Consider the following 24,921-nt stretch of genomic DNA (forward strand, 5'->3'; position numbering starts at 1 on the left):
AAAGAAAGGGTCGATGATCCTATTAATTCTTCTAATTACTAATCAATGCATTTGACTTGACAAATAAATAATCAATTTATGTGAACTGCATAATTAAAGCTCACAAATGAATCATCGTAACCGATTTTTGAGGAAGTACTAAACATCTATATGAGTCTCTAAATGCAAAAGACCTCATTCATTTTGGTTACTTGGGACCCATCACACTATGACTTTTTGGTTCCATGGTAAACCCTTAATGCATAATACAACACTAGAGTTTTGCATTTGCTAGGTCCTAGAGCCACTTGTAGTTGGTGAAAATTTGATTTCACTCTACGAGACCATAAATGTGGAGTATCTTAATATTGTTACGCACATGAGATTCGTTAAACCTCGATAGTGGACATATAAACCAATTCTAGTCTAGTGAACCCAAATGACATTTCTGACCATTATTTCAATCGCACTAGGAAGGGGTCGAAGCTTCGTCCTTCTGCTTAGGAAACAGACGCTCTATCCACTGAGCTACAAGTGTGAAATCCTTGATACAAGGTTTGGCACATATCATGTTCCTCACACAATTATCACCATGTTTTGGCAGAAAATCCGGAAACAACAACACGCGCGGCGAATCACCACTTTCCAATGGTTATTAATATATAGGTCACTACCGGTTGGTGCATGGTAGCGTGGGAACCTTTGTTCTCCTAATTGTGTAGTGTGCCCAAATGCAATAGAATCAATCTGACACGCTCTGTGGAACTGCCCGAGTCCCATCGAATATGGCAGGGGGTTGGCCGCTTATTGCAATTATGGCAGGTGCAAGGCTTCATCAAGTGGGGAAATATATGTTGGCTATAATGACAGACCCCAGTTGGTAGATACGAGCATCAGGAGGAGGGGATGACTTTGGTGATAAAAGCACAAGAGGTTTTTTGCTCCACCATCGGCAATGTCCACTCAACTCCTCTTAATGACAAATCTCAAGTTGTGGTAGCATTGGTTAGCCCAATAACTCTTTGGATTCTATGGAAACAACGGTGTAGATGGGTCTTCTCCAACCAAACCGCGCATCCAACAATGTTACTGCAAGAGATATGGAGTGAAATTGTAGCCACTCTAAAGAGCCAATATGATGGCCTCAAGGGCGGCTCCGATGGAGTTGAAAGACATCGAATAGCCTTCCTCCAACAATGGTCGTCCTCTCCCTTTCTTGAGTCAGTGGGCATCCACATAAGATGGAATTATCGCATCCCTACAAGGATTTATACATAATAATCTCATTTGTAAAATTTTGTAACTAATGGACGGAGTTTTCTTTTTAGAAAATAAAAATAAAAATAAATTTGTTGTTTTTTTTTTTGGAAAATAAAAATAAAAATAAATTTGTTGTTTTTTTTTTTGGAAAATAAAAATAATAATAAATTTGTTGATAAATGAGATAAAAGAAAAGGAAGGGGATGTCCTTTAAAAAGGGGCCAAAACGCTCCTCCTCTTGTGTCGGAAAGAAAGAAGGAAAACATACACCTTTCTTTAGAGACACAGAAACAGAGAGAGAGAGAGAGAGAGAGAGAGAGAGAGAGAGAGAGAGAGGTATGGAGGGAGGGGTGAAGGAGAGCAGTGCCTTAGTTTTGCTGTGCCTTACATTGGCTTTTCTTCTCCTGCAGAAGCTACCGCGGGGTATCCCTCGCTTTCTGTTTGTATTCCTGCCTTCCTTACCATTCCTTGCATGGCTCCCTTTCACCATCCCCTTTTACTCCCTGCGATCCATCTCCGCCCTCTGCTTCCTCTGGGTCTGCCCGACCAAGCTCCTCCTCCTCTGCTGGGACATCTCCATTGACCACACTCCCCTTACACCTCCTACTCCTTACACCTCCTTTTCCTACTTCATCTTCTACATCATTGCACCACTCCGAATCAAAGGACCCGCGGCACTCATGAAAAGATCAAATACTACTAATGGACACCCTATTACTACTACTACTACTACTACTACTACTACTACTACTACTACTACTACTACTAGGAGCTCATACAAGCCACCCTCAATTCCCTTATTCCTTCTCAGTTTGTTCAGCCTCTTCTGCGTGATTCATTGTTGCGTGCATTTTCGAAACAAGATGTCAATATGGCTCCTTTACGCACTCTTGGTTGTGGATCTCTACTTGGGTTTGCACGTGGCTATAGGCTGGCTCAGGTTGATTGGTCACTACATGGTGGGAGTGGATACTTATCCCGCCCATAACGCACCCTTCATGGCTTCTTCTTTGTCTGACTTCTGGGGCAAAAGATGGAACCATGTGGCCACCACAATTCTTCGAGCCTCTGTCTATGATCCCATATTGTTCTTCCTATGTAGCCTATTGCCTAAGAAAAAGGATATGAATGGAGTTGGCGCATTTCGCAAAGTTAAGAATGAAAGTGTACATATGCAAAAGCAAGGTGTGAAAAGAGCCTCCTCTGATGATAAAACCTCCAGTAATGCCATTGATTTAGTAGCTAATCACGGGGAAATTAGAAACCGACCCCCTTTGGCTGCCAAAACCATTGCACTGATCGCTACTTTTGTTTTCTCGGGCTTGATCCACGAGGCCATATTTTGTTGTATCACACGATCCCATGCCACATGGGAAGCTACCGCTTTCTTCATCCTCCATGGATTTGCTATCATTCTTGAATTCACCCTCCGGTCATACCTTCCAACATCTTTCAAAATTCCCCGATTTCTCTCTATTAGTTTTACATTAGGGTTCTTATACATTACAGTTTGTTGGCTCTTGTTGCCTCCCATACATCGAAGTGGAGCCGAGCTAATAATCAATTCGGAGCTCTATAAAGCCCAAGCTTTTCTTTTCAAGAGAATCCTGGGAGGGGCTCCCTAAGTGAGCTTTTGTGATCCATTTTGTGCTTTCGATGTAAACTTGTTCATTTTTCTGTCATTTGGATGTAGTAAAAGGTAACATTGTTTTTTTCAATCTATAATAAAAATGCATTCCATTTAATCGGACTACTTTTGATTTGCTACATACTATGCCTACCAATATATTGCTAGTAGGCATTATTATTTTCTTAATAATTTTGGATTTGGCAAACAAAATTAATCGATTTGGAAGCTGCAGTGTTAATAATAGAATCAAATTTGGATATTTAATGTCTAGGCATAGATGTTTACCCATCTTCTTTAACGAATACTTTGGCCTTCCGGGTATTTTATAAGTTCCGATTAATTATTCGTCGACATGGCTACGCAACCAGAAAGAATGGGAATAACCTATTTTTGTACCCATAATATTTTGTTTGTTGGTATTTGTTGAACAACATTATCAACTAATGTATCCATTTGGGCTAATTTACCAGGTGCCAATTTAGAATGTAAGGATTTGAACCCATGACCTTAATGATCTCCACCTCACAACAATATCAACTAAGCTACATGCGTTTGTGGGACATGCTGAATTGTCAATGGGCAAAATGAACAGCTTATCGACGAATGAATTTTGACTCGCTCCAAGAATTTCGTGCAAGGCTAACTCTATGCTTACCATTAAATACAAAAGCATTGCATATATCTCAATTATGCCATTATCTCTAATATCTCAAAAATAGGAAAACTTATCTCTCTCCATCTTTAACCTGAAATTTAGTGGGCCTAGGGCAGGAATTTGACGGGTGTGATGCCCATCTAAGGCCATTTTGCTTGTCAAAAACATACACCCAATAAAAATGTTCGTCAAGTGACATATAAACTTACAATTTTCATTTTTCATGCGAAAGGCGCCCAAAAATTATACATGTCAAATGACATGCTAAAAATTTAATTTCCATGTCATATATATATATATATATATGTATGTATGTATGTATGTATGTATGTATGTATGTGTATATATATATATATATATTATAGTGTTGGGCAAAGGTTGAATTGGGAGTTGGGACTTTTGCCGACCGGCGGCAACCATTATGGATAGCCGGAATCGATTCCGGCTAGGATTTCCGACCAACTAGAATCTAGCCAGATGAGCCGGCTATTTCTATAATATATGAAAATATTTATATTGTATATGTCTTCCAATGTTTCATTCCCAAATTCCCCCTCTTTCTATTTCCCCCATGTTTCTCTTTTCTTGCTTCCTTCTTCACGCTTCATGTTCCTTCTTCATGCGTTGCTCGTTGCTTTCCTTCATCGCTACTCCCTAATCCTTGGTTGTTACCCATTGCTCCCGACTCGCTCACTACTCGTTGCTCCCTATCGCTTCTCGGTGATTGCACGACATTTGTTGTTTGCCACTTGGTTGTATGTATTTTGTCTCTTTTTTTCTCTTTCTCTCTATTTTCTTTCTCTTTCTCTTTTATTGACTCTTTTTTCTTTGAAGATTGCTCATGAGAAGCGTGTATGACAAATTGGAATGCATTTTTTTTTATTCCCACAAAAATCTACAATAGGATAAGGACTAAGCAATTAGAGTGATTAGTTACATATGTTTGTCCAATATGGACTTATTGAAAGCCATTGAAAGCATGGAGGAGGTGAGATAAGTATGATTGTTGATTGGTTGAACCCATAGATATCAAGGAGTATGGTTGTGATGAGGTTATTATGTTTGATTGTTGATTGGATGAACTATTAATATGCACAAGTGATGCTAGAGGAATTTTAGGATACTCTAGGAAGATTTTGAAAATTTTAAAATTTTCATGAACTTTCTAAATTGGAAGTTAATTTAGTCTATTGAATCAGACTTAATATTGAGGATATTCTGATTCTTAAAATTAGTGATCAGATTTTTTGTATTTACTGTATTGTATGCTATAAGTCATCGAGTACAATAAGCACATCTTATTGTCACACATCACACATCATACAAGTACATATTGTATTGTATGAGTTAACAAAACTTTAATAAAGAACAAATATCTTGTAGATGGTACGCTCATTTGGCCATCTGAGCTTAGCGAAAAGGCTTATACCACTAATGCACGAGTAGTTGGGAACAGTATGTACATGAGCATGCATGTAGGGAAATTTATATGCAATATCCAAAATACTTAGGTTATGCATGTAAATTGAAGATGGCATTGTATATATTACCAACAACGAACATCAAGTGCGTAATTACGCATGTATTTGAAATATCGAAGTTTGTGTATATGTTAGTTAGTACAATGGAATCATTCTCATTGTGAATTGTGCGAATGTTTATATCCTTGAATGCTCCAGAGACATCAAACATTTGTTGGAGAGATATATTTAACTTTTGGTTTGAAGAGAAAGAGAGAAGGATAGTATTATTGAAGTAGACACATATTTCACAATGTTTAATATGAGGAGTCACGGTATGATAAACATTTTTTGTATTTTTTGGGCTTTAAGAAATATATGATGATTAAGTATTCAATTTATATGAACTTTTTGTATGATTTCATTATCTTTGTCAAGTAGTTATGTTTATTTGTGCATCTTTGTGTATTTTCTATAGTAATAAAATGTATAATAATGAAGCATCATATAGAGATTTTCATTATTAAAACTTGTACGTCAAATGACATATTACTTTTTGCACTCTCATGTCATATGACATACATCTTTAAAAAATGTCGTCAAGCCCTAAGTGGGCCATCAAACATGATATAAAACAATCATTACTATCTTCCACTTCAATAGTTCAAAAGAAACAATTGCTTTTTTGGGAAAAAAAAGAAAAAGAAAGAAACAATTGCATGTTGTTGATCTTGTCCCTTTACAACTGAATTTTGACTCGCTCCAAGAATTTCGTGCAAGGCTAACTCTATGCTTACCATTAAATACAAAAGCATTGCATATATCTCATTACGCCATTATCTCTAATATCTCATAAATAGGAAAACTTATCTCTCTCCATCTTTAATTTTGGGTCAAAAATAATCAAATATGAGAAACGTAACCCGAAATTTAGTGGGCCATTATCAAACATGATATAAAACAATGATTGCTATCTTCCACTTGAATAGTTCAAAAGAAACAATTGCATGTTGTTGATCTTGTCCCTTAACAACTAAACTCAAAGGCAAACCCCCTTTGGATACTCGGCATGAATAAATGGAGTGTATACTTTAAGTCTAGACTTTAAGTTGGTTGGAAAAGTTATTACATGTTGGAAAATAAATGAAACCAAAGTGATACTCATGGATGTATATACTTTGCATGTAGACTTCAAGTTGGTTAGAGAAGTTATATAATCCCATGGTAACACAAGTTTTGCTTTATGGAGTGGAAGTGTGGAAAGGGACTCTCTCTCGAGAAGATTCACACAAAGGTTTTTTAAGGAGACAATTGGGAGTAAAATCCACCACCTCCTATCAACTAATGATTCTTGATTCTTTTGTAGTTTACATGATTCCAAGCAACATATGGTAATATGTGATTTGGCATACTCCTGACATTTTTAATGTATCCATATACCCTTTGTAGCACCAATATCTCTATAGGTTGGAGTTGCATTATGGAATCAAAAGCAGCCAAATATAAAGGCATATAAGGTATGCACGGACGGACCAATAGAGGATGAATATTACTTATTTTTTACAAGCTCTGCATATAGTGCAACTCGTGAAAGCTATGTGATATATATATATATATGTGGAGGAGGTGACTACTTGAGTATCATACTGTCATGTCACCAATTCATATTTTCTTGTAGGTCTACTGCTAAGGATGGTCTAGAATTCAAAGATTGGACATGGTGCCTAGTATCCTTTTTAATTCATCTTTATGTAAAACATTGTCATCATGTTACTTAGAAGTAGCAATGGGCTCGGTTTTGGCTCATACCGAACCAAACCAAAAAACTGTGACTATAAGCGTTAAGTGGCATCTGAATTTAAACATCTATATAGGCGCACATAAGAAGCTAAGAATACGTATAAGCATATCTCTGATCTAAACTCACATGAAATCACCCCTCATAATCTTAGGGTTCACCCACCGAAATTAACAATAGGTCATGAGGAGATCAATTCGAGCTTGCGAACAGAATTTCTAGCCCTCACAACACAATATCGCAAGGATCTTACAACATGTTATATTCGGCATTTAGACTTATTAGTCCACGCATTAACCAAAGCCATAGATGATTTTCCTAATCAAGTTCGTACCGACATAGTAAAAATAATGGAAACAATGCAAGAACCCCCATTCATACAAGACGTGACATCACTAGTAGGTCCCGATTCATTCCAAGATAGAATGGCACATTGGCAGCAAGAGTTTGCCACAGAAATCCTTAGAGCTTGTGATGAAGTAGCAGTTACTAATTCTATTACCGCAACTATTAGAAAGAAGGCCACTATCGGTAGAGACAAAGCAGAGAGTAGCATGCACAACATTAACGATAAAAACAATGTTTGAGAAATCGACATAGAGATGAGTGATAATGAAGATTATAATGTTAATAACAATCCCTTTACAATTCCAAATTATATTAGGAGTGAAAAACCAAAAAAATCCTCTACAAATTATCCCATTCAAAAACCTAACCCTAAAGCTAACGCTAACTCTAACACTAACCCCAACCCCAAACTAAAATTCTCTACAAAGAACCTACAACCTAATCCCTTTCAAAAATCTAACCCTATTGCTAACCCTAACCCTAATTTTCCAGCAAAAGGAAATCCTCCATCATTGAACCACCGCAACCTCCTCCCGCAATACATCTGCAACATAACAAATAATCAAGTAAGTAGAAATCCTCATCAAACCCATTATGGCCCACCAGTCTTACTTTATAACCCTAATCGCCCTTTCTTTAATCCTATCTACAACCCAACTAACCATCTAGGGCACACGGTTCCCTCATGCGCGGTGGAAGCGACATACCCACCGAGGGCATTTGTTCAACATCCTCACATCGAACGAATTTCAAACCAACATATTTCAGCCTTGCACGAGCCACACCCACAGCCTATACATCACCATCATACCTCGCCGGAATTTGAATTGGAAGGATATAACAGATAGCGAAGATCTTACTTCGATAGCAGCTACACGTGCGACGATGGTGGACGACTGTCACACCATAACGGCGGCTACATGAGCCACGACGATAATTATCCTACGGGCAGATACAGGAGGTCCATCCAATGCGAAGGCCGTACATCTTATGGAAGCGGCACACGTGCCAACATAAGACAAGCAGTGTATCCCCATGTGGCAGTTGTGCAAGAGATCATGCAAGCCATGGCCCGAACGACCTTCCCTCTTTCCCTCTCATCCTTTCTCCTCCTCCTCCTCTCCTCCCCACCCCACCCCTGCAGACAATTTCAAATAGACCCTCTCACCTCCCATATGTGTTTAACCCTAATCACGCCCCTACCCCCCCTCCTTACTTCCTACAAATTTGATGCATGCCCCCCCTTTATTTTCTATAAACCTCCCGCATACCCCTCCCCCATTTTTTAACCATACCCCTATGCATTTCCCCTTATTCCCCCCTAATAACCCCCATAACGTTTCCCTATTTCCAAACTATACCCCTCCCCCTTTTCATGCATTTCCTACACATAGCCCCCCCTTCTTTACACATAACTCCCCTAAGTCTACTTCTAGTAGATTTCAATATTCTACCGCACCCTCTAAATTTCCCCCAGACGTATATGAAATCCCTCATAGAAAACAACCTACCCGTACTCACAATAATCGCCCCCTTCCCACGAAACTACAAACTTTCTCATGTAATAATGTTAAGACAAAAAATGTGTAGCTAGGCGTGCCAAACGGGATAGTAAACAGTTTCGGCACGTCATGCATCTTGCGTGTTGAGAGATCAAGCTCAACTTAGTTTAGTTAGTTAGTCAACCATGTAACTTCATAGTTACCTAGATAGAATCTAGTTAGAAGTGTTGACTATAACGCCTTGAATAGGACCTTGTACTTAAGTGGGATATTCTGGATCCTCCACTCCTAAGTACATTTAATATAGGACTTACACATTAGTACCTATATTCTACTCACACATGTGCACCTTTGCACATGAGATGTATAATACCTCATTGTGGGTATTTTTGTATTTGATGATGATGATAATGCTAATTTAATATAGTTACTCACCGCCATCTTGTGTTCTTCATAAGTGTATCTTCCTCTCTCTCTCTTCCTCTCACACACATACACACACATCACTTAATCTTCCACGCTTATTAACTTTATCACATAATTAGGTACTATTTAACTCTTAATTACTTACCTAATTCTTAACATGGTATCAGAGCGTGTGGTTTAGAAAATCCACTAAGCCCACCTGACTCTTCGTAATTGTGTGTTCAAAACGATGACGACAAATTCCGGCTATCTCTACCGTAGTGCCACTACGTAGCACGTAAACGTCGAAGGAAGAAAAGCAAAAGAAGAGAAGACACAATCAACATGAACACACAAATGGGTAGCTCGCTACCTAGCGAAAAGCTAGACCGGAGCAATTATTCATCTTGGGAGTACAAGATGACCCAATACCTCGTTGACCAAGGGTATTGGAGCTACATCAACGACGCTCAAGAAAATCGACCCGACTCAAAAAATGCCGACTATGCAACATGGGAGCAAGCGGCAAGTCGAGTCATGTATTGCTTGGCAACATGTGTCGACGACCACATGCTTAGCCACATTCGAGACGCCAAGATGCCTAAAGAAGCGTGGGGGAACTTAAAGAAAATGTTCGCCGCCAACAAGACCGCCCAAAAGCTTCAACTTCGACAAGTGTTGAACAACATACGGCAAAAAGATATGTCCGTGTCGGACTACACTACCAAGATCAAGAGCATTTGTGACTTGCTTGGTTCCATCAAAATAAACGTCGACGAAGACGAGATGGTTCAAGTATGCTTGGGCAACCTCGCACAACGATTCGATCCATTACGGACGGCAATCTTGGCGAGAGAAAACCCTCCTTCATTCTTCGACCTCCAATCAATGCTATTGGTCGAAGAGAACCACGTCTGAACCAAAAGCAAGACGTCGGAAGGACAAATGTTCTTCTTGAATTCGGACGGTAGCCGAGGAGGAGGTCACGGCGATAGAAGAGGTCAATTCGACCCATCACGCGAAGGGAACTCAAACCTTCACGGAAGCCATCGAGGAACCTTCGGAAGAAGGGGGAGCTTCCATGCCGAACATGGTCGGCAAACCAGGCCCGCAACTTGCAACTATTGTGGCAAAATCGGCCACCGCGAGGAGGAATGCCGAAAAAGAAGAAGTGAGTCGGCTTCCACAAGTCGACAACACACGAATTACGCCGTCAACTCCGAATACGATGATTACGGCGGACTATTCGTAATGAGGCATAGAGTGAACTCTATGTCGACCTCCAACTCCGCAAGCACCTCCAACTCGGAAGACGTGTGGTTCGTCGACTCCGGCGCCTCACATCACATGACATCTCACGAAGAGTGGTTTCGTGATTTACGAACACCAGATTGACCCGGCTTCATAGAGACAGGAGAAGACACCACGCACCCCATTCAGCACATTGGCAATGTCCCATTCGGGAAAGAAGGCGAGCAAACTTGCATCAAGAATGTCCTGCACGTGCCCACAATAACGAAGAATTTGGTCTCCGTCGGCCAAATCATGGAGCAAGGCATGCAAGTCCGCTTCAACAACGAAGGTTATTTCATTGAGAAAGATGGCCGACTCATAGCTAAGGGGCGGAGAGATGGCCGACTCATTCGAACGAGGTGAAATCGGCAATGTACACCAAAATTCTCAAAATCGAGACAAGCATCGAGTTGTGGCACAAGAGAATTGGCCACATAAACCTCCAATGGCTACGAGCGATGCAAACCAAGGGAGTCGTCATCGGACTTTCGACATTCGAGGCGACCGAGTATGCAAAGCGTGTCAACTCAACAAACAACATCGACTCCCATTCCCAAAGGAGAGCTCCGCAAGCAAAGGCCTCCTCGACGTCGTACACTCGGATGTATGGGGACCGGCTCAAACGCCGATACTACGTAACCTTCATCGACGACTACTCACGCTACGCGTGGATCTACACGATGAAGAAGAAAAGTGAAGTGCTCTCCCACTTCCAAAAGCTCAAGGGGCAAGTCGAAAAAGAAACCGGTCAGCACATTCGATGCCTACGATCGGATGGAGGCAAGGAGTACTTCTCCGATGAATTCACCTCCTACCTCCAAAGTGAAGGCATTCGGAGAGAATTCTCATGCCGACACACACCCCAACAAAATGGAGTCGCCGAAAGGAAAAATTGGCAAATACTCGAGGTAGCACACGCCATGATGCATGAGAAGCACATGCCGAATTTCTATTGGGCCAAAGCGGCATCCACGGCCATCTATCTCATGAACTGGTGCACCACTAATGGAGTCCATGAGCTAACTCCATACGAGCTCCTCGTCAAAAGGAAGCTGAACCTCCTATCACACCTCAAGGTGTTCAGAAGCATTGCGAATGTACGCATCCCGAACGAACAACGACAGAAGTCCGACGTGAAGTTGGAGGAATGTATCCTCATAGGATACTTATCCGAGAAGAAGGCACACAAGTGCTACAACCCTTCTACCCGAGTGGTTAGAGTAAGTTGAGACGCAGTCTTCGACGAGTCCGCATCCTGGTACGCACCAGAGACAACTTTGACTCCGCTTGAGCCGGAATCCGCCGAACAAGAGGTAGAAGATGGAGATCGCTTCGAACACATGTTCGAAGAAAGTTCGATTACGGCAAAGCCTAGTGGGCCACAAGAGCCCCCACGCGACCCAAACACGTCGCGGCCAAGTACAAACTTGGACAAAGGCAAAGGTAAGATGCTCGAATACAAAGTCGATCACCCCGACGACAATGATTCGGATGGATCAGCTCCCTCACTAGATAGTGAGTTCGGTGTACCCATCATGCGGACACCTGGAGTAAAGAAGGCGCTCACATCGGTGAGCGAAAAACTTCGACGCTCATCTAGAGCTAAGAACCCCGTTACGCGGCTCGGGTACAACGAGTATATGGCCCATCACTATGCCTTCGCAATGAAGGTAGCGGCCGAACAAGAGCCCAAGAGCTCCACCAAAGCGGCTCGTCACCCACGATGGGTGGAAGTAGTCGGCCTTCGCCCACACACTACAAGCCTTTATAACCGGCTTGAGGGGGAGGACCCAAGATTGCCACGGCGAAGAAAGCCGAAGGCCGGACGGAAGCCGCATAGAAGCTGACATCGAAAGCCGGACAACGCCGAAAACAACGCCGGATGTCGGACGCCTCACACTTGAGCTTGGGGGGGCGTGTTGAGAGATCAAGCTCAACTTAGTTTAGTTACTTAGTCAACTATGTAACTTTGTAGTTACCTAGATAGAATCTAGTTAGAAGTGTTGACTATAACACCTTGAATAGGACCTTGTACTTAAGTGGGATATTCTAGATCCTCCACTCCTAAGTACATTTAATATAGGACTTACACATTAGTACCTATATTCTACTCACACATGTGCACCTTTGCACATGAGATGTATAATACCTCATTGTGGGTATTTTTGTATTTGATGATGATGATAATGCTAATTTAATATAGTTACTCATCCCCCATCTTGTGTTCTTCATAAGTGTATCTTCCTCTCTCTCTTCCTCTCACACACATACACACACATCACTTAATCTTCCGCGTTTATTAACTTTATCACATAATTAGGTACTAATTAACTCTTAATTACTTACCTAATTCTTACACCGCGAAACATCTCTTTTACCTTCTCGATAGACCTACTTCTACTTTAGATACTTTCATGTGGTTAGGACGTCATACATCTAATTTTCCCTTCTCCCCATATGTGAAAAAGACCCATATAAGGAAACCCCGTAATAAATTTTGGACACCTCTCCTTAATAAACCTAGAATTAGTAGGATGCACAACCACTCTAATTATTCCCTCTCTAAACATGAGACACAACTCCTTAGCCTGGGTTTGAAACACACCCTCCCATCTTCTCCACCATCATCCCCTACCCTACTCAAAGAATTTGATGGCCTAAGTAGAACCCTTCAACTTAAACATTTTTTCAAAGATGTGGATAATTCGCCCCAAAATCCATTTAAGCTACCTAACCCTAGTTGGCAACCTCCTACTAAGTACACTCCCCTAGAAAACATTATAGCTAAACACCAAACTATCTTTAGGGACACACTTCATACACTCAAATTAAAACCCACTAGGATTGCACCTCACTTATCACTAGCCTTACAATCTCTTAAGAAAAACAATAAAATCATAATCCTACCTGCTGACAAAAATGTTGGAGTGTGTGTTCTTGATAAGGACACGTACTATAACAAAGCTATAGAACACCTTTCCGATACTAATACATATAAAAAAGTCTCCCACTATCCACTTGAAGAGTTATCCAATAGATTGAAAAGTGTTGGGGAGAAGGTCATAAATGCGGAAGTGCAAGCAACATTCGTGACGAAGGAATCTGTGTATGTGAGCAAGATAGACACAGAGGGAGATAGAGAGAGGCACAAAAAACGTTATATTGCAATAGCAATCGTTACAAATGACAACCGACCTTCACTAAAGGATACAAAGTCACTTTATATAGTGACTATCATAGGGTAACTGCCCTTTATGCTATTTACAAAAATAGCCCGAACTTGGGTTGTTCAAAGGGACAGTGTGAATACGGCCATTATACACTCGTATTCGACACTCCCCCGTAATGGGCATATACATGGGTTATCTTAAAGAATTACAAGTATATATACAAGGTTTATTAGACAGATCGGTTTTGTCAAAGACGGCAAGATCCGAGGACAGAAGACCGAATCGGTCGGGTCGGAAAAGCTAAAGCCGATCCTCAGAGAATCGATGTCGGTGGTCCGAAACCATCCTGTGTTGTGTGTCCGACTTTAACCGGACCGATTTCTCGTTACGCCCATATGGTGCCGAAGGGACTGGAAACGATCCGCCAAAAGACACTTGGTCATTCCATCTGCGACATTATCGGTTGTGGATATCTTCTCGAGATCGATTTTCCCTGAAATGACGCAGTCCCGAACGAAGTGATATCGAACGTCGATATGCTTAGAGGCGTTGTGGTGAACCGGATTTTTTGACAAAGCAACATCACCCTAACTGTCGCTGTAGACAACTGGAGCCGAGTCGGAGTCGACCTGTCGAAACGTGTGCACCAACCGACCGAGCCATAAAGCTTCTTTTGTCGCGTCGGATGCAGCTACATATTCCGCTTCGGTCGTTGAGGTGGCTGTGCACTCCTGAAGTTTTGACTTCCACGAGATTGCTCCATTGCCGAATTTGACACAGTATCTGGTTGTTGATTTCCGACTGTCCACACATCCGGCGAAGTCCGAGTCGGTGTAACCAACTACGCCTGAGGTTGAGTTCGGGCCGAAAAGAATGTCGTGGTCTTTTGTGCTAGCTAGATATCTAAACACATGCTTGACTGCGTTCCAGTGTGATCGGCCGGGGTTGTGCATGAATTTGCTAACGACTCCTACGGCGTGAGAGATATTAGGCCGTGTCGCGACCATCGCGTACATGAGGGAGCCAACTGCCCAGTGCATACGGTACCGACTTCATATCTTCCCCCTCCGGACCGGATGTCGGACAGTCTCGCTGAGACAGCCGAAGGTTAATGGGGAGCGGGGTCAAAGCAGACTTGGCCGATTGCATGTTGAAGCGTTATAAGACACGTCCGATGTAGTCAGTTTGAGACAAGAAAAGTTGTCGTGTATCGTGATACCGACTAATCTTCATACCAAGTATGTGTCTTGCTGGACCGAGGTCCTTCATGGAAATCTTCAACCACAGTTGCCGAACGAGTTCGGTGAGCTCCTCGGCATGTCGACCGGAGAGTAGCATGTCGTCCACGTAGATGATGAGGAAGACGGGAGACCCGTCTTGAGTTGTTTTGGTCAAGAGACAATGGTCCTCATCGCTCTTTGAGAAGCTGACCAATTGGATGAAGTCGTCAAACTTCTTGTACCACTGTCGGGGTGCCTGTTTCAGGCCGTAGAGACTCTTCTTGAGTCGGCATACTAGATGTTCTTGGCCGGATGCCACAAAGCCTTTCGGCTGCTCCATATAGATTTCCTCTTGTCGGTCACCGTGGAGGAATGTCGTTTTTACATCTAGCTGAATCAGCTCCAAGTTGTCAGTGGCCACGACGCCAAGCATGAAACGAAGGGTCGTCATTTTCACCACTGGTGAAAAGATTTCGTCGAACTCGACGCCATATTCTTGTCGAAATCCCTTCGCAACTAATCTAGCCTTGTACTTTGGGGTGGTCGAGTCGGACATCTCTTTTAGTCTATAGACCCACTTACACGGAAGAGCACGTCGATTCTTCGGTAATTCGACCAAGTCCCAAGTCTTGTTTGCCCGAATGGAGTGCATTTACGACTCCATCGCCAGATGCCATGTGGCTGAATCGGCAGATTCTGTTGTTTCTTCGTAAGACGTCGGTTCGCCGACGTTGGTAAAGAAAATTCCGGGAGATTACCTCTCCGGAGGTTGCAACAGTCTCTCGGATCTACGAGGTATGATTGGACTAGTCGCACCGGGTGTCAATGTCGGATGGTCGGGTGCCGAGCCATTCGGTTGTGCCGAATCGGTGGATTCGGTGCGAGAGTTGTCGGTTACCCGTGAAACCAATCTAATGTTGTGGGTTGGGCCATCATGAAGGGTTGGCACTTCGGAAAATATTACCCATCGGACTTCAATAGGCCTTTCGGCCATTTTATGCATAGTCGACTCGTTGAACACGACGTCCGAACTTCGGACGATTTGTTTGTGCTCGGGGTCCTAGAGTCGGTATCCGATCTCACCGTCGGGTCCATATCCAAGAAAAACACATTTCCTTGACCTTAGTTCAAGTTTCCGACGGTCGTCTTTCGGTATGAGAACATACACCTCACAACCGAAGATCCTCAGTTTGTCATAATTCGGCTTACTATCGGTCCATATTTCCTGAAGTATTTGAAGTCCTAGAGGTCTACTTGGCGACATATTTATTATATGTACTGTCGTAAGTAGAGCCTCCGCCTAGAAGCCATCCAACAGACCGGAGTGTTGGAGCATGGATACTACGCGTTCTTGAATCGTCTGATTCATGCGTTCAGCAATTACGTTCTTCTCCGGACTATAGGGTGTCGTATATTCACGTCGAATGCCGCGTTCTCGACAGAATTTGACGAATTCTTTAGACTTGAATTCTCCTCCATTGTCGGTTCGGAGACATTTCAGTTTCCGAACGGTCTGATTTTCGACCATTGCAAGCCATTCGGAGAAGATCGAGAACACCCGATTTTTTGTTCTGATGGGGTAAGCCCACACCTTCCGAGTCGAGTCGTCAATAAAACTGACGAAGTACGAAGCATCCCCGAGAGACTGATGTGGCATCGGGCCACAGACGTCCGAGTGGACCAAATCGAGGGGACTCGATTCTCTTGGTGTTGATGTCGGGTGTGATGTGGCTACTTGTTTGCCGTACTGGCAATACTCGCAGAATTGGTGATCCGAGAAGGAGAGTTTGGGGATGTAATCGGCTTTGGATAGGTGCGTTATGTCGGCCTTGCTGAGGTGTCCAAGTTGTCCGTGCCATAACGATGACACGGGGATATCAACCAAAAATAAGTCATCCTCTTTGAGTGTGACATATAAAGGATACAAGGAATGTACCTTTGGTCCTCGAGCAAGCAGGAGGTTCCCTTTGTGGAGTGTCCACCCTCCTGATGAGAATCCGGCACGGATGCCGGCTTCGTCAAGTTGTCCGACTGAGATCAAGGGTCTTGAAAGCTCAGGAACGTGTCGGACGTTGTGTAGTACGAGTGTAGAGCCTCCCGGAAGATTGAGCTCTATGGTGCCGATTCCGATTATAGCACAGTGCCACGAGTTTCCGACTCGAACTGAGTTGGAGTGCCGGTTTGAGTATTGCCGAAACTGAGATCGGTGAGATGTCACATGATACGATGCGCCCGAGTCCAGGAGCCATGTGCTCAATTCCTCAATCGTAAGCCGAACTTCTGATTCGATTGGGTTCTCTATGGACAGTATGTTCGGGTCGGTCGTCAAAATTTCGGCTGAAGAGCCGACGTAGTTGACCTCATGCTGGCTACTCTTCTGATCCGCTCTCTAAGCTTTGTCATTTTTTGCTTTGAGTGCTCAGCAGTCGGCTTTGATGTGTCTCGGTTTCTTGCAGTAGTTGCAAATTTGGTTGTCTTGGGACTTGCTCCGGCTTCGCTGATTGTTCGGCGGTCGGGAAGAACTTCTTCCCCTGTTGTTCGATCGGTCGGTCGAACCTTGTACTACGTAAGCTTCATTTGCCGAGTCTTTGGCGAAAGACTTTCTCCGAGCTGCTTCAGTCAAGATTGCGCTCGTGACTTCGGAATACTTAACTGCAGATGTTGAAGCATTGCACACAGTTGTAATGAAAGTTTCCCATGAAGAGGGGAGACTACTCATGAGTATCATTGCTCTGAGTTCATCCTTGATTTTTGTCCCCTGAGACGAGATTTGGGAGCTTATGCTTTCGTACTCGTTGAGGTGTGCCTAAACCGAATCAGATTCTTTCATCCGCAAGTTGTAGAGGCGCCGGATCAGATACATCTTCGTTGCGGCAACCTTCTTTCCATAAGTTTCCGACAGTGTTTTCCAAAGTTCAAACGTTTTCGTGCATGATTGCACTGTGAAGTACACTAACTCCAAATCGTGGCGCGGACGATTCTGTCCAGCTTTAGCCACTCGTTTGCCTTGTATGCTTCTGGAGGATTTTCCTTCTCAATCGGGTCTATCTGACCCTTGACTATGAGATAGTCCTACATTTGTTCCTTCTAGAAGTTGAAGTTCGAACTGTCGAACCTCCTTAGACTCATCTCCCATGAGCCGGATGTTGATGCCATCTGCTTCAGTTTCGGTTGGTAAGACTCAAGGTTCGGAGTTGACTACGAACCTTAGTGGGGTGCAGCCAGTCGGCTCACCCGATATCGTTCTAGTCGGTTTTGAACCTGAGTCGGTTTGGTTTTGGATACTTGTTGCTGAACTTGCTCGGAGTGACTCCGGTAACTTGAGGGATAGAACCGGCTGGTCTTCCCTAATGTTGCCGAGTCGGAGTGAGCCCAGTTAGCTTCCGATTGTATGCCGAATACTGATTACACGAAACCGATTGTTTGGGTTGATTTTGCTTCGGATTACTGCAGCGATGAGAGGGACGGATCCAACTAATCCTCCCAAATGTCGATCAGCCGAGTGAAGCACGAAGTGGTTGGTTGTTGCTCAAGGTGCTCCCCTCAAGTGGTTACAATCATAGGAACAGAGTACAACCGACTGGCTTACTCCAATTTGTGATTTAACACAGTGAGATGCGAGCTTTTTGTTTTTCTTCTCCCTTCTCTGTTCTTCAAAGAAAACGAAAATAGAATGTTGTGTTGTGCGATGATGGCCGGCAGCGGGTTGAAGAACCTCCAACACTCTAATACTAAATGCTGGGGACAAGGCCGTCAATGCAGAAGTGCAAGCAACATTCGTGATGAAGGAATTTGTGTATCATGAGCAAGATAGACACAGAGGGAGAGAGAGAGAGAGAGAGAGAGAGGCACAAAAAACGTTATATTGCAATAACAATCGTTACAAATGACAACCGACCTTCACTAAAGGTTACAAAGTCACTTTATATAGTGACTATCCTAGGTCAACTGCCCTTTATGCTATTTACATAAATAGCCTGAACTTGGGCTGTCCAAAGGGACAGTGTGAATACGGCCATTATACACTCGTATTCGACAAAAAGCATTGTTAATAACCATCTTGGTACCCTATCCAACATAGAAGCCAACGACATACTACATAATCCCGCAAGTTGTAGAGGCGCCGAATCAGATACATCTTCGTTGCGGCAACCTTCTTTTCATAAGTTTCCGACAGTGTTTTCCAAAGTTCAAACGTTTTCGTGCATGATTGCATTATGAAGTACACTGACTCCGACAAGTGCATCCGAATCGTGGCGAGGACGATTCTGTCCAGCTTTAGCCACTCGTTTGCCTTGTATGCTTCTGGAGGATTTTCATTCTCAATCGGGTCTATCTGACCCTTGACTATGAGATAGTCCTACATTTGTTCCTTCTAGAAGTTGAAGTTCGAACCGTCGAACCTCCTTAGACTCATCTCCCATGAGCCGGATGTTGATGCCATCTGCTTCAGTTTCGGTTGGTAAGACTCAAGGTTCGGAGTTGACTAAATGACAATCGACCTTCACTAAAGGTTACAAAGTCACTTTATATAGTGACTATCCTAGGTCAACTGCCCTTTATGCTATTTACATAAATAGCCCGAACTTGGGCTATCCAAAGGGACAGTGTGAATACGGCCATTATACACTTGTATTCGACAAAAAGCATTGTTAATAACCATCTTGGTACCCTATCCAACATAGAAGCCAACTACATACTACATAAACCCTCAAAAGGGTACCAAGTATGCAATATCTATTTCCTCCCAAAACCCCATAAAAACCCAATAGGTTTTAGACCTATTTGCTCATACAATAACTCCCTTTTTGAACAAACATCAAAATGGCTTCACCACCAACTCATGCCTATCCTTCTCCTTCAGAAGCAATATTTGAAAGACTCACATTCCCTTGTCCAGACTTTAGAACATCTCAACCCACCCCCTAATAGCTTTATCTTCACCTTTGATGTTGAATCTTTATATACCAACATACCCCCTAGGTTAGGACTTCAAGCTTTACGAAAAATGATTACCCCACATTTCATTTTTCATCTTCTAAAACTAACCTTATCTATACACTTAGTGCACTCACGTTAGAATATCACTTTCTATCCTTTGATAACATGATCTATCAACAAGTCAAGGGTACAGCCATGGGTAGTAATTTTTCTGTAGTTTATGCATGCCTATTCTTAGCTCACTTAGAGAACTCCCAACCATCACACCCTAATCTTTTCTATTTCACTAGACATATAGATGATGCATTCGGGATATGGACGGGTTCTAAACCCGAATTAGAAAATTACCTCCAGTTCTATAACACCTCCACTAATAATTGCATCAAAATTACCATCACCACTTCTCCCTTTAGATTACCGTTCTTAGATTTATGGATTAACCTAAAGAATTCACATTTCTCCTTTAATTGCTACCAAAAGCCCCAAAATGCCTACCAATATCTCTCATTCTCGTCAATTCACCCCCTTCACTTAAAACGTCATTTTATTATTAATGAACTAAAACGATACCTAATTAGAGAAAGTACCCCCTTAGGTTTCCTTCGAATGAAAAAACTATTTTTTAGTAGATTACTTAAGAGAGGATATCCCCTATCTTTTATATTAGAGAATTATAAAAAGGTCCTATTTAGCGCTAGGAAATCACTAGTATTTAGTAGAAAACCTAAAAGTACCCTTATACCTGTCATCTTCAAACTTAGGTATATGAAAGATACCCCTAGATTAGGAATTCACAACATGCTAGAAAACCTCCACGCAGATTTAGCCACACATCCCCAACTATCCGAACTACCGCTACCCTTCATATGTTGGACTAAGTCTAAGTCCATTCATTCCCTTCTCGTCAAAACTAAATATAAATCCATAAATACTCCCACTTAATACTATATTCCTTTTATATCCCCCTCTTCTTAGAGCCCACCACCACCCCCACCTATCACTTATCATATACATACATATAACCCCCCTCTAGCCCACTTTCACTTATCAATCCTTTGCCTATAACAATTCCCCGTTTCCCTCTCTCCCCTCATTAAACTCTTATTCTCTCTCTCTCTCTCTCTCTCTCTCTCTTCCCCCTATATAAACCTACCCTCTTGTTGTCAATGACCTTGGCACTAATGAGCTCTACCTAGAGCGAAACTAGTTTGCACAAGGTCTTTCTAATGAAAATTTCTTAAGCTGTTCTTTTTTTCTCACTCACTCTTCTCTTCTTCTTTCATCTCATTCTCTCATTCTCTTTTACTCTTGTTCACCTCTAATCCTACTCACCTTGGTTTCACTTGCATCATTGCTTTATTTCTTTTCTTACTCTTCCCATATCATCTCAATAGTTGTGCTAGTTCGCTCGCACTCCTTGCCACGACGCTACAGTCACAACAATAGTATTATTTAAGTAGACACATATTGCACAATGTTTAATATGAGGAGTCACGGTATGATAAACATTTTTTGTATTTTTTGGGCTTTAAGAAATATATGATGATTAAGTATTCAATTTATATGAACTTTTTGTATGATTTCATTATCTTTGTCAAGTAGTTATGTTTATTTGTGCATCTTTGTGTATTTTCTATAGTAATAAAATGTATAATAATGAAGCATCATATAGAGATTTTCATTATTAAAACTTGTACGTCAAATGACATATTACTTTTTGCACTCTCATGTCATATGACATACATCTTTAAAAAATGTCGTCAAGCCCTAAGTGGGCCATCAAACATGATATAAAACAATCATTACTATCTTCCACTTCAATAGTTCAAAAGAAACAATTGCTTTTTTGGGAAAAAAAAGAAAAAGAAAGAAACAATTGCATGTTGTTGATCTTGTCCCTTTACAACTGAATTTTGACTCGCTCCAAGAATTTCGTGCAAGGCTAACTCTATGCTTACCATTAAATACAAAAGCATTGCATATATCTCATTACGCCATTATCTCTAATATCTCATAAATAGGAAAACTTATCTCTCTCCATCTTTAATTTTGGGTCAAAAATAATCAAATATGAGAAACGTAACCCGAAATTTAGTGGGCCATTATCAAACATGATATAAAACAATGATTGCTATCTTCCACTTGAATAGTTCAAAAGAAACAATTGCATGTTGTTGATCTTGTCCCTTAACAACTAAACTCAAAGGCAAACCCCCTCTGGATACTCGGCATGAATAAATGGAGTGTATACTTTAAGTCTAGACTTTAAGTTGGTTGGAAAAGTTATTACATGTTGGAAAATAAATGAAACCAAAGTGATACTCATGGATGTATATACTTTGCATGTAGACTTCAAGCTGGTTAGAGAAGTTATATAATCCCATGGTAACACAAGTTTTGCTTTATGGAGTGGAAGTGTGGAAAGGGACTCTCTCTCGAGAAGATTCACACAAAGGTTTTTTAAGGAGACAATTGGGAGTAAAATCCACCACCTCCTATCAACTAATGATTCTTGATTCTTTTGTAGTTTACATGATTCCAAGCAACATATGGTAATATGTGATTTGGCATACTCCTGACATTTTTAATGTATCCATATACCCTTTGTAGCACCAATATCTCTATAGGTTGGAGTTGCATTATGGAATCAAAAGCAGCCAAATATAAAGGCATATAAGGTATGCACGGACGGACCAATAGAGGATGAATATTACTTATTTTTTACAAGCTCTGCATATAGTGCAACTCGTGAAAGCTATGTGATATATATATATATATGTGGAGGAGGTGACTACTTGAGTATCATACTGTCATGTCACCAATTCATATTTTCTTGTAGGTCTACTGCTAAGGATGGTCTAGAATTCAAAGATTGGACATGGTGCCTAGTATCCTTTTTAATTCATCTTTATGTAAAACATTGTCATCATGTTACTTAGAAGTAGCAATGGGCTCGGTTTTGGCTCATACCGAACCAAACCAAAAAACTGTGACTATAAGCGTTAAGTGGCATCTGAATTTAAACATCTATATAGGCGCACATAAGAAGCTAAGAATACGTATAAGCATATCTCTGATCTAAACTCACATGAAATCACCCCTCATAATCTTAGGGTTCACCCACCGAAATTAACAATAGGTCATGAGGAGATCAATTCGAGCTTGCGAACAGAATTTCTAGCCCTCACAACACAATATCGCAAGGATCTTACAACATGTTATATTCGGCATTTAGACTTATTAGTCCACGCATTAACCAAAGCCATAGATGATTTTCCTAATCAAGTTCGTACCGACATAGTAAAAATAATGGAAACAATGCAAGAACCCCCATTCATACAAGACGTGACATCACTAGTAGGTCCCGATTCATTCCAAGATAGAATGGCACATTGGCAGCAAGAGTTTGCCACAGAAATCCTTAGAGCTTGTGATGAAGTAGCAGTTACTAATTCTATTACCGCAACTATTAGAAAGAAGGCCACTATCGGTAGAGACAAAGCAGAGAGTAGCATGCACAACATTAACGATAAAAACAATGTTTGAGAAATCGACATAGAGATGAGTGATAATGAAGATTATAATGTTAATAACAATCCCTTTACAATTCCAAATTATATTAGGAGTGAAAAACCAAAAAAATCCTCTACAAATTATCCCATTCAAAAACCTAACCCTAAAGCTAACGCTAACTCTAACACTAACCCCAACCCCAAACTAAAATCCTCTACAAAGAACCTACAACCTAATCCCTTTCAAAAATCTAACCCTATTGCTAACCCTAACCCTAATTTTCCAGCAAAAAGAAATCCTCCATCATTGAACCACCGCAACCTCCTCCCGCAATACATCTGCAACATAACAAATAATCAAGTAAGTAGAAATCCTCATCAAACCCATTATGGCCCACCAGTCTTACTTTATAACCCTAATCGCCCTTTCTTTAATCCTATCTACAACCCAACTAACCATCTAGGGCACACGGTTCCCTCATGCGCGGTGGAAGCGACATACCCACCGAGGGCATTTGTTCAACATCCTCACATCGAACGAATTTCAAACCAACATATTTCAGCCTTGCACGAGCCACACCCACAGCCTATACATCACCATCATACCTCGCCGGAATTTGAATTGGAAGGATATAACAGAGAGCGAAGATCTTACTTCGATAGCAGCTACACGTGCGACGATGGTGGACGACTGTCACACCATAACGGCGGCTACATGAGCCGCGACGATAATTATCCTACGGGCAGATACAGGAGGTCCATCCAATGCGAAGGCCGTACATCTTATGGAAGCGGCACACGTGCCAACATAAGACAAGCAGTGTATCCCCATGTGGCAGTTGTGCAAGAGATCATGCAAGCCATGGCACGAACGACCTTCCCTCTTTCCCTCTCATCCCTTCTCCTCCTCGTCTCCTCCCCACCCCACCCCTGCAGACAATTTCAAACAGACCCTCTCACCTCCCATATGTGTTTAACCCTAATCACGCCCCTACCCCCCCTCCTTACTTCCTACAAATTTGATGCATGCCCCCCCTTTATTTTCTATAAACCTCCCGCATACCCCTCCCCCATTTTTTAACCATACCCCTATGCATTTCCCCTTATTCCCCCCTAATAACCCCCATAACGTTTCCCTATTTCCAAACTATACCCCTCCCCCTTTTCATGCATTTCCTACACATAGCCCTCCCTTCTTTACACATAACTCCCCTAAGTCTACTTCTAGTAGATTTCAATATTCTATCGCACCCTCTAAATTTCCCCGAGACATATATGAAATCCCTCATAGAAAACAACCTACCCGTACTCACAATAATCGCCCCCTTCCCATGAAACTACATCATTAAGAAGGTAATATAGATCACATGCATAGATAGAGATTGTTCAAGATAATGTTGTTTAGCTTTTATTTTTTGTCACTTTTTCTTATGATGAGATGGCCAAAACACAAACATTGGCCTCTGTGCTACAATTAAAACATCATCATTGTAGTAGTCAATAAAAGTTGAATCATGTTTGCAAATCTTATTGAGATCGAAACTGTCATGTCACCAATTCATATTTTCTTGTAGGTCTACTGCAAAGGATGGTCTAGAATTCAAAGATTGGACATGGTGCCCAGTATCCTTTTTAATTCATCTTTATGTAAAACATTGTCATCATGTTACTTGGAAGTAGCAATGGGCTTGGTTTCAGCTCATACCGAACCGAACCGAAAAACTGTGACTTAACGGTTTATAGGTTTA

The 24,921-nt window shown here is 41.8% G+C and overlaps 1 protein-coding gene, 1 long non-coding RNA gene and 1 other non-coding gene across 4 annotated transcripts; 1 reads left to right on the forward strand and 2 right to left on the reverse strand.

Annotated features, from left to right (window-relative positions):
* Window positions 1–444: 444 nt before the first annotated feature.
* TRNAR-CCU (transfer RNA arginine (anticodon CCU)) lies at window positions 445–517 on the reverse strand. Its single transcript has one exon. It is a non-coding gene; the product is annotated as a tRNA-Arg (tRNA).
* Window positions 518–1,525: 1,008 nt separating this feature from the next.
* LOC147859623 (acyl-CoA--sterol O-acyltransferase 1-like) lies at window positions 1,526–2,909 on the forward strand. The gene has a single exon (XM_087325775.1). The coding sequence runs from the start codon at window positions 1,578–1,580 to the stop codon at window positions 2,862–2,864; it is 1,287 nt and encodes a 428-aa protein (XP_087181901.1). The 5' UTR covers window positions 1,526–1,577; the 3' UTR covers window positions 2,865–2,909.
* A 4,555-nt stretch (window positions 2,910–7,464) lies between these two features.
* Window positions 7,465–24,093, reverse strand: LOC147859624 (uncharacterized). 2 transcript variants are annotated; one of them, XR_015530350.1, is made up of 3 exons: window positions 23,829–24,093; window positions 23,296–23,512; window positions 7,465–7,493 (listed from the first exon to the last, which is right to left on the reverse strand). It is a non-coding gene; the product is annotated as an uncharacterized LOC147859624 (long non-coding RNA). The 2 variants fall into 2 exon arrangements; XR_015530349.1 differs by lacking the exon at window positions 7,465–7,493 and having other exon boundaries at window positions 23,218–23,512.
* Between the last annotated feature and the right edge of the window lie 828 nt (window positions 24,094–24,921).

This window comes from Azolla caroliniana, unplaced genomic scaffold (assembly GCF_043228905.1).
Source record: "Azolla caroliniana isolate FFs.n. ecotype wild unplaced genomic scaffold, voAzoCaro1.0.p SCAF_10, whole genome shotgun sequence".
Taxonomy (NCBI): domain Eukaryota; kingdom Viridiplantae; phylum Streptophyta; class Polypodiopsida; order Salviniales; family Salviniaceae; genus Azolla; species Azolla caroliniana.

Coding starts and splice junctions, on each gene's coding strand:
- LOC147859623 (XM_087325775.1), top strand. CDS start 1,578: ATGGAGGGAGGGGTGAAGGAGAGCAGTGCCTTAGTTTTGCTGTGCCTT.